Genomic DNA, 10,716 nt, shown 5'->3' on the forward strand with positions numbered 1-10,716 from the left:
ACTCCCAAACCTTTGGGGACCCCGGCCCCCTGGGTTCCATGAACTCATCCCCCCCCCCGTACCCTCACCCTACCCTCTAAAAAGCATTATTCAGAATTGCAGTTTGCGCAATTCACCAAGGAAGAGAGCAACACAATTCAAAACAGAAGCAATGAACTAATCACACATTTATTCAACGTCCAGTTAAAACCACTTAGTTCAATTAACAAAACTGGTGAACTTGATCCAGTGATCCTTTCAAAGTCTGAGTCGTTCACACCTCCTGCTTCCTCCTAAGACCCCTTTGCCTTTGAGCCCTCCCCTAAGGAATCCCACCTCCCCCAGGGGGGGCCGTACCGCTAGCTTTGGGAACCTCTGATGTACAACTGTTAAAACTGAATTGCATGTTGCTGCAGCCCTGGGTCTTAAATGACTGCCTACGATTGCTCTAGAACACTATATACCTTTGCAACGCATTATTATTATCATTACATAATGATCTGGCAGCTGATCTGCTGGCAGGGCAAGGTGGATGAGCTGCAGCTATTTATTTGGCGAGGCCATCTGGGCAGGCCATGCCCCCCCCCCTCCATGCACACAGGAAATCAAACAGGAGATCTGGGAAATGACCTCAGCTCACCCCACCCAGGCCTGGGTGTTCTACGCATTACACACTGAATGCACCATCTGGAGCTCTGCCAGCAGCCTGTGCAGGTAAACAAGCCTCGCCCCGCAGTCATCAGTCGGACTCTGCCTTCCAACTGTTGCAGGAATTTATGTATAGGTTGGGGGGGGTTGCCCCTCCAGCAGATATCATGCACATGCAGCCCACTACCAAAACCAGCACAATCACTGTTGTGATTTGTCCCCACAAAACACTTCACCACAGTTTCTTCCTATCTATTCAAAGGGCCTTTGCTGCACGATACCAAATGTAAGAATTCACTGATAAATGCATCTATGTACTGGCTCACTGGGGCAACTTCAGAAATTCATATAGACATGTGAGCTCAGCTACTCAGCAGCCCCTCTGCCTGAGTGATAATTCCTGGCCTCCTGATACCTGAGTGCCAGACAGGTAGCCATTCCAGAAAGAACAAACCCAGATGAAGACCAAAGGGTGGGATTAACTTGGCTGGGAAACAGGGAAATGTAAAGATCGCTTTTGTTACACTTGATGGGTGTTTGGTGGAGGGCAAGGGGAACCATGGGGCAGGGTCCAGGATGCTCAGATTACTGCCACCAGACCTCCCCTTTCATGATGTAACCATGATGTAGTTTGGGGGGGTTGTAACATGGGGATTAGCAGCTAATAAAAGTTTGGGGGCTCTTTTGTTCGGGGCTTCCATCTTGTTCCACCTGGTGGCAGGTGGGAGTCCTGTCGCGACAGTCTTCAAGAAAGACCAAGCCTACTGGCTGCTGTTTTGCTCTGGTATTCCTGGCTGGGGTCCTTGTTTTTTGTCCAAGGGAGCCCTCAGATTTCTACGTTCGTCTCTCACCAGCAGCAGGAAACATCAGGAAGCGATTGCAAGAATGGGACTGGAGTCGTGGGACTGGGGTCACTAGGGGGCACTGTGGCACCATGTCCCTGCTTCCTCCACACCCATCCACTAGGGGGCATCACTCAGGGTAGGAGGCCCGAGACAGGAGTGGGGTTCTGATTGCCATGATTTTCTCTGTACAGCTGTACCTTAGTTCTCGAACAGAATGTGTTCCGGGAGTCTGATTGACTCCCAGAACTGTTCGAAAACATCCTGCAGCCAATTGGAAGCTGCGCCGGAGATGTTCAGTTTCCAAAAATCGTTCAAAAACCGGAACACTCACTTCCGGGTTTTGATTGTTCGTGAGCCAATGTGTTCGGCTTCCAAGGTACGACTGTATTGGACTGAAGTCCGCTCAAAATTAAAATTCTCCAACTACAGCCGTGCATTGGGGATTGTTCAAACCATTCAATACTCCAATAAATAAGTAAGTACGTACATACGTACGTACAGTGGAACCTCGGGTTGTGAACATGATCCGTGCGGGAGGCACATTTGCAACCCACAGCGCCATGTTTGTGCATGCGCGGGTTGCAATTCAGCGCTTCTGCACATGCGCAAAGCGCAATTTAGCGCTTCTGCGCTGAAACCCGGAAGTAACCTGTTACGATACTTCTGGGTTCAGCGCGGTAAACAACCCAAAAATGCGCAACCTGAAGCGTCTGTAACCCGAGGAATGACTGTAAGTAATTAAGTAAGTATAATTATCACAGTGTGGCGCTTTACATGACCAAGGGCAAAAGGGCAGATCCCTGCCCCAAGGAGATTACAATACAAGACTGAACAAATCCAATATGAAGAAGGGTTGCAGTGTTTGAGACTTTTTAGTTTAGAGAAAGCTGAGTAAAGAGGGGGCACGATAGAAGTTTTAAATTTATGCAGGGCATAGGGAAAGTGGATAGATAAAAGAGCTAAATATTGGAAGATTCAGGACACATCAAAGAAGTATTTCTTCACTGCAGTGCATAGTTAGACTTTGGAACTCCCTGCCACAGGAGGCAGTGATGGCCTAGATGGATTTAAAAGCTGATTGGGTGAATTCATGGAGGAGGAGAGAGCTTTTTGGGGGCTACTAGCCAGGACGGCTGTTCTCTGCCTCCAGGGCTGGAAGTTGGCAAAGCCTCTGAATCCCAGTTGCTGGAAACTACTGGAGGGAAGTATTTTTGAATTATGGTGCTGGAGGAGACTCTTGAGAGTCCCATGGACTGCAAGAAGATCAAACCTCTCCATTCTGAAGGAAATCAGCCCTGAGTGCTCACTGGAAGGACAGATCCTGAAGCTGAGGATCCAATACTTTGGTCACCTCATGAGAAGAGAAGACTCCCTGGAAAAGACCCTGATGTTGGGAAAGATGGAGGGCACAAGGAGAAGGGGACGACAGAAGACGAGATGGTGGGACAGTGTTCTAGAAGTGACCAGCATGAGTTTGACCAAACTGCGGGAGGCAGTGGAAGACAGGAGTGCCTGGCGTGCTCTGGTCCAGGAGGTCACGAAGAGTCGGACACGAATAAACGACTAAACAACAACAACAACTGTAGGGAAGAGGGCTCTTGGAGTCAGATCCTGCTTGTGGATTTCTTCATCTAATTGGCCACTGGGAGAACAGGATGCTAGCCAGAAGGGCCATTGGCCGGATCCAGCGGACTCCAAAATATATGTAAGAATCAAGGAGCCCAGGAAGCTGGCTGGCTTCTGCAAAGACAGACTATTGATCCACCCAGCTCCACATGATCTGCACTGAGCTAATGGCTCTCTGGGGTTGCAGGCAGGTGTTCATCTTTGCACTGCCGTGTGATGTGGGGGTTGAGTTCAGGACCTTTCGCACTCACTCTGCGATTGACCTGACGCTCTCCTTCAAAGAGGCATAACGTGTGGTTTTTTTAATCTAAAGGAAGCCTGGATACCCAGGATGTCGGAATGGGCGCCCACCTTATGGACCAACCTATTGCAGGTGGCGCTGTGGTCTAAACCACTGAGCCTCTTGGGCTTGCCGATCAGAAGGTCGGCGGTTCGAATCCCTGCGGTGGAGTGAGCTCCCGTTACTCTGTCCCAGCTCCTGCCAACCTAGCAGTTCGAAAGCACACCAGCAAGTAGATAAATAGGTACCACTTTTGCAGGAAGGTAAACAGTGTTTCCGTGCACTCTGGTTTCCATCAGTGTCCTGTTGCACCAGAAGCGGTTTAGTCCTGCTGGCCACATGACCCAGAAAACTGTCTGCGGACAAACGCCGGCTCCCTCGGCCTGAAAACAAGATGAGCGCCACAACCCCATAGTTGCCTTTGACTGGACGTAGCCATCCAGGGGTCCTTTACCTTTTACCTTTTTTTGCCCAGAATGCTCTGGGGCCAGACAGGTAAGCATGCCCAGTCACAAGGAGGAAACATCTCAGGTGTGTGGAATTTCTCTTCCTCTCTCCCTTTCTCTGCTTCCACTGTGTAAGCACAAAGGCCCTTTTATTTTTGTTTGTTTTGTTTTTTAATTCTACCTTTTAATTTTTGGCAAGAAAATGAGTTTTGCTTGTTCTGTTAAAAAACAGAAGAGCTTAGCGAGGGGATTACTGGAAGAGTAATCCATTAAGTTGCTTCCCATCTCTTTGAGCCACCTCCCACAGCAACATTTCAACCAGGACTCAACCCCTGTGCTACGCTGCCAGTATTTAAATACTTCTGCCAAGCCAAGCAAGGGAACACATTCCATTGTTCAAAGCTGGCTCTTGTCAGCTTGTGGTTTGATGCTGTTATGGACTGAAGTTCTCACCCTGGGCCAGCAGTTGATAGTTTTCACTCAGGTCCACATATGCAAATAAGGAATTGAAAGTGACGTTCAGTGATTGGATAGTTACAGAAAGTTGATCCTGTTGCTTTGTAGTTGAGCTCTACATAAGCAGGTTGGCTGAACCATTCAGTTCAGTTCTGTTCTGGCCTGTGAAGAAGCTGTCTGAAGAATCGCTGTGTCGTCTGATATGTTCACCCACAACTTAACAGATGCCCTTTCTGTCTCCTCTGCAGCTCTGTCCCCCTCTGCTTCTCATGCTCCATCATGCGGGCCTTGAAGTGCTTCACCTCACATCACATAGTGGAAAGAGGTGCAACCGGTGTGGGAGATCATTTTGTCGAAGGGAATCTTCCTCTTCCTCCTCCGCTTTTGGTTTCCGGTTCCAGTTGTGACCCGAGGGGTTGGTGCTTGACATCTCCTGGTAGATTCGGGAGTCTTTGGCAAGATGCTCTGCGGGGAAGGCCAAACATGCGAGATATGCGGAAATGGTGCTGCCGTCCAGGCCACTGGTCTGGTCTCCCATCCAAAAGCTGTCCGGGGCTGAGCCTGCTTAGCTTCCTGCGCGCGCCAGGCACCCTGCCCACTGAGCTATGCAGGCAAAAAAGAAGACCACCTGCCCAAAGACCGCCCACCTATGCCCAACTCTCCCACGCCTTTGGCTCCCCTGAGGATTCACGCCTCTCCTGGGCCATGTCAAGGAATCCTCCGAGTGGGCCAAGCTCGGCTCTTCCGTTTTAGACTTTGAAATTTCAAGGAGATGCAGCTTCCCTAAAGAGTCAGTATCCAAGTGGGTCAGCTTCTGGGGAAAGGGCGGTAGCAGAAGGTCCCCAAGTGCATTTTCAGGTAGGGTGGGGAGCGTCCTCTGTCTGAAACGCTCAGCTGCTGCCAGTCCGTGTAGACAATTCTCAGCTAGGTAGACCCAAGGGCTCAAATAAAGCGGTTTCCTATGTCCCCAGGTCCATTTTCAGCCTCAAACATGCTGGAGACGGCACCTTTGTAGAGCAGAAGCCCCACACCTCCAGAAAGTCCACTGAAAAGACACTTTGCTCCCGTGCCAACGTCCCAGCGGTGTGCTAGGAGCTGCACAGGACCACACTTCCACAGCGCCAAACGCTGGAGAAATCTGCTCTGGGTTTTTAGTTGTGTATCCCCTCCCAAAAAAAGTCCACCAGCTGTCAGCAGCCCAAGCTTTAATTCACACAATGTACGTTTCCGAGCACAATTCAAAGTGTTGGTGCTGACCTTGAAAGCCCTAAACGGCCTCGGTCCAGTATATCTGAAAGAGCGTCTCCACCCCCATTGTTCTGCCCGGACACTGAGGTCCAGCGCCGAGGGCCTTCTGGAGGTTCCCTCATTGCAAGAAGCCAAGTTACAGGGAACCAGGCAGAGGGCCTTCTCGGTAGTGGCGCCCTCCCTGTGGAACGCCCTCCCACCAGATGTCAAAGAGAACAACAACTACCAGACTTTTAGAAGATATCTGAAGGCAGCCCTGTTTAGGGAAGCTTTTAATGTTTGATGCATTACTGTATTTTAATATTTTGTTGGAAGCCGCCCAGAGTGGCTGGGGAAGCCCAGCCAGATGGGTGGGGTATAAATAATAAATTATTATTATTATTACAATGTCTTGCAAGCCTCACTCCCTACAAAAGGTTAATGGAGGGGAAAGGGAGCAATTTCCTCTTGCGCCATCGGAGCCACTGCTAGCAGGTTTTCAACTTTGCCAGAGACTTCAGCCCAGTTCCCCATCCAGCCGCCTCTGCCCTCTGCCCCTTGCGCTCTGGGAATCCACGGCCTGCCCTGCTCTGAGCAGAGAAACCAGTGAGGTGCCATGGTTGAAGTCTCTGGCCAGGACCTGGGAGAGACCCGGGTTCGAATCCCACCACTCATCCCCACGAAGCTCTCTGGGTGTAATCTTGCCGGCTGCCTTACTGCCACTTTCAGACTACTCGCCAGGGTTGTTGTGGGTGTTAAATGAGGACTAGGATCTGGGAGACGGAGGGTTCAAATCCACACTTGGCCGCATGACCTTGGGGTGGGGGCATCCCTTAGCCTAACGTACCGCACATGGGGAGGGAGAAAAAGATGTGATATAATTGCAACAAATAAATAATATAGACACACCTAATGGCAGCTGTCCCGTGAATCCACGTAAATGCTTTGCTGTGATTTGGTCCATGTCTGGCTGTTACCTTGCAATACAATCCTCTGCACACCTTGTTGTTTAATCGTTTAGTCGTGTCCGACTCTTTGTGACCCCCTGGACCAGAGCACACCAGGCACTCCTGTCTTCCACTGACTCCCGCAGTTGGGTCAGACTCATGCTGGTAGCTTCAAGAACACTGTCCCACCATCTCGTCCTCTGTCGTCCCCTTCTCCTTGGGCCCTCCATCTTTCCCAGTATCAGGGTCTTTTCCAGGGAGTCTTCTCTTCTCCTGAGGTGGCCAAAGTCTTGGAGCCTCAGCTTCAGGATCTGTCCTTCCAGTGAGCACTCAGGCTGATTTCCTTCAGAATGGATAGGTTTGATCTTCTTGCAGTCCATGGGACTCTCAAGAGTCTCCTCCAGCACCAGAATTCAAAAGCATCCATTCTCTGGCGATCAGCCTTCTTTACGGTCCAGCTCTCACTTCCATACATCACTCCTGGGAAAACCAGAGCTTGAACTATACGGACCTTTGTTGGCAAGGTGATGTCTCTGCACACCTACACGAAAGTAAGTCTCCATGGGCCTTACTCCTTATTAAACTTATCCGGCACCACAGTCTTGCCCAGAGATTCCTCCCCACAGCCCTCTCCTTTATTCTTCCAGAAAAACACAACCAATGACCTCTATTCCCCTAGCCTTGCACCAAACAGTTGCTTCTATGCACCCTTTTTTAATCAAAGGGAATCTCTCACGACTGCTGTTCCCCCCCTTTTGATCTCTGGGAAAGCCCTACAGTTACATCTTTGGGTGGGGTGGGGTAGCGTGGGTTTATCTCCCAGAAGCTGCAGGGGGTTCAACCTTGGGACACACCAAACAGCAGCCTAGAGCGCGCGCAGAGTGCAGTTTGAACCGGCCTCTTTCCACGTCTGCTTTCACAAACGCAAACACAATTAACCGCCCCCTCCACGCATTCACACGTGAAAACTGTGAGGTCTCTGTGCGTGTGCATGACACAGGGGTGGGGAGCAGGAGTCACAAACGGTGGGTAAACATGTCTATAAATAAATATTTCAGAAATGAACATGGCTCTCAGGACCAGCTGAACACCAGGTCCAGGAGATGAATTGGGAGGGCAACAAAAGTGGGGGTTTTTGGGGTGGGAGCACTGGCAAACCCTTCCCATCCCCCACTAGGGAGTGGTACTCCCCTGTCCCCCACATGGAAATCAACCCCCCCCAAATATAATTTTTTTAACGCCATTGAATGGATATTGTTGTTTTTTCTTCCCACACCTGACTGGGAGGAAATGGGCGATGCTTTGAAAAATCGATGACTAGAGAAGAGGCGTCCAAAATGGGCGGTTGGGGTTTTTTTTTGGGGGGGGGTTGGAGGAGGGGGGAGAGAAATAAGGAGCCTTGCCCGCCCTCCCGCCCTCTCTCCCTGCCCCACAAGATACCTACTGCAATGGGCGAATCCCAGGACCTGCCCCATCGCCCGCCTCGTGGTCCATGCGGGATGCGCGCTGCGGCCGCGCTACCCCCCTGCGCCTCCGCCGCCTCCCGCCGCTGCTCATCTCCCCCGCGGCCCCATCCTGCCCCCCGCCGCGGCCCGCCGCCCCGAGGGCAGGCAGGCAGGGGGCCGGGGCCGGCCGGAGGCTCGCGGGCCGCCTGGGCGAGGTCGCAAAGGCGAGGCGGGCGAGGAGACAAAGAAAGGATGGAGACAAAGGATGCAGGAGAAGATGCAGGAGAGAGAGAGAGAGAAGGATGGAGTCGGAGGAGCCTACCTTGCAGGGAGGGAGGGGCAGGTAAGGAGGGAGGGAAGGAGAGAGGAAGTAGGGTGGGGAAGAGGTCGCCTTGGGGGGGGGGTCTTTAGGGTGGGGTGAGGGAGGAGGGGTGGTCGTGGAGAGGGAGAGGTCTGGCTCGCCTTAGTAAGGAGAAGGCCCGCCCAGGGAGGAGGAAGGATGGATGGATGGATGGGTTGCCTGGCTGCCTGCCTGCCACTCAACATGTAGTCCCGCCCTCCTGCTTTCGCTGCAGAGCTGAATGGGGGGGGGGGCGGAACACCACCAGGTCAACAGGGTGGATATAGGGATCCAAGGGTCATCCAGCCCAATGCAGGAATCACAGGAAACAATCCCTGGCAAATGGCAATTATTATTATTATTATTATTATTATTATTATTATTATTATTACCCCCACCCATCTGGTTGGGTTTCTCCAGCCACTCTGGACAGCTCCCAACAGAATACTAAAAACATGATAAAACAGGGGTCAGCAAACTTATTCAGCAGGGGGCAAGTCTCACTGTCTTGGGGGGGCCAGACTATATTTGGGAGGGGGGGGGAATGGGCAAATTCCTATACCCCCAAAATAACCCAGAGATGCATTTTAAGTAAAAGGACACATTCTACTCATGCAAAAACATGCTGATTCCCTGACCGTCCGCAGGCCACATTGAGAAGGCGATTGGGCCGCATCCGGCCCCCGGGCCTTAGTTTGCCCACCCATGTGATAAAACATCTGACATTAAAAGCTTCCCTGAACAGGGCTGCCTTCAGATGTCTTCTGAATGTCAGGTAGTTGTTTATTTCCTTGACATCTGAAGGGAGGGCGTTCCACAGGGCGGGTGCCACTACCGAGAAGGCCCTCTGCCTGGTTCCCTGTAGCTTCACTTCTCGCAGTGAGGGAACTGCCAGAAGGCTCTCGGCGCTGGACCTCAGTGTCCGGGCAGAACGATGGGGGTGGAGACACTCCTTAGGGTATACTGGTCCACTCTCCTCTCCTGTGGCTTCCAGCAACTGGTATTCAGAGGCATTTAAAGACCCCCCCCCCCACTGTGGCTAGTAGCCACTGATAGGCAGGGGTGCCAGCTTAAATTGCCAGCTTGAATTAAATATTGGGGGAAGCAGGTAAGGCCCGCTCCACAAAAACCATCACACCACACGGGTGCATATACACCCTTTGAATGGCAAGGCTCATCAACTTTGGGGCCCCCTGGCCCCCTCAAAATATTTTTTTGTGGGGAGATGAAAGGACCTCGGCCCCATGAATTTGGCCCCTATGCTGATAGCCTTGTCCTCTTCAGGGCACAATTGAATGATGGAACTCACTTCCAGGCTGAGATGGATAAATCCAAAAGAAGATTTACGGAGGACTGTTGACAACTGCTAGCCAGGATGGCTGCGCTTACACATCACTTGGGAAGACAGGCGAACTAATGCCAGTGTACTGGAAGAAGCAAAGATCACCAGTGTCGAAGCAATGATTCTTCAACATCAACTTCACTGGACTGGTCGTGTTGTGTGGGTGCCTGATGATCGTCTTTCAAAGCAACTACTCTATTCCAAACTTATAAACAGGAAGCGCAATGCTGGTGGTCAACAAAAGAGGCTTAAAGACTGTCTCCAGGCAAATCTCAAAAAATGTAGTATAAACACCGACAACTGGGAAACACTGGCCTGCGAGCGCTCCAGTTGGAGAACAGCCTTGACCAAGGGTGTCATGGGCTTTGAAGACACTCGAACTCAGGACACAAGGGAGAAAAGTGCTAAGAGGAAGGCACGCTTGGCAAATCCACACCATGATCAACTCCCACCCGGGAACCAATGTCCCCACTGTGGAAGGCCGTGTGGGTCCAGAATTGGCCTCCACAGTCACTTGCGGACTCACTGTTCAAACCGTGTTTATGGAAGACAATCTTACTTGGCTACGAAGGATCGCAACAGAAGAAGAAGAAGCAGCTCTGGCCTACACAGTCGGAGGCACCGTCTGAAAACCAGTTGATGGAAACCACAGGAGGGGATAGGGACCTTGTTTGGTCAGATCCTGCTTCCAGGTTTCCCATTGGGGCATCTGGCTGGATACTGTGAGAACACAGGTGGGCTCATGTGCTGGGATTTCATTTATCTGCGCCTGCTTGCACTGGGTGTGGGTGTGGAGAGCTGTGGCTCATCCGAGTCGAGTCATCCCTCTTCACCTCCTTCTCTCCCACAGCACCATAACTCATTCCTGCCCCATGAGGTCACACCAGGCCACACACAAGCATCACGGGCTGTGTCATAATAAGGTCTAGAACAGAGCTTTCCAAACTGTGTGTCGCTAGAAAGGGGTTATCTTAACCTCCTGTTTGCTTGTGAAACTGAATTACTGTGTCACGAAATGATGCATGTCTAAAAAGCACAACATGAAAAGAGGCTTGCGTTAAAAATGAAACAGAATGAAAGAATGAAGACTAGGGCTCTGAAGAGGTGAGGTTCCTGCAGCCCAGCTGGCCTATGA

General features: G+C 51.3%; 1 protein-coding gene and 1 long non-coding RNA gene across 2 annotated transcripts in view; one reads left to right on the top strand and one right to left on the bottom strand.

Moving 5' to 3' along the window:
- The window catches only part of RTN2 (reticulon 2), a 34,674-nt gene extending 26,658 nt beyond the window's left edge, over positions 1–8,016 (bottom strand). Inside the window, exon 1 of the mRNA XM_083516280.1 lies at positions 7,899–8,016. Coding sequence (XP_083372406.1) covers positions 7,899–7,929 — 31 coding nt within the window. The 5' untranslated portion in view covers positions 7,930–8,016. The remainder of the gene's footprint in view (positions 1–7,898) is intronic.
- The window catches only part of LOC310712949, a 2,318,697-nt gene that overhangs the window by 6,593 nt on the left and 2,301,388 nt on the right, over positions 1–10,716 (top strand). The gene's annotated exons all lie outside the window — the stretch shown is intronic.

Source organism: Podarcis liolepis (genome assembly GCF_965112155.1).
Source record: "Podarcis liolepis genome assembly, chromosome: 7".
NCBI classification, from domain to species: Eukaryota; Metazoa; Chordata; class Lepidosauria; order Squamata; family Lacertidae; genus Podarcis; species Podarcis liolepis.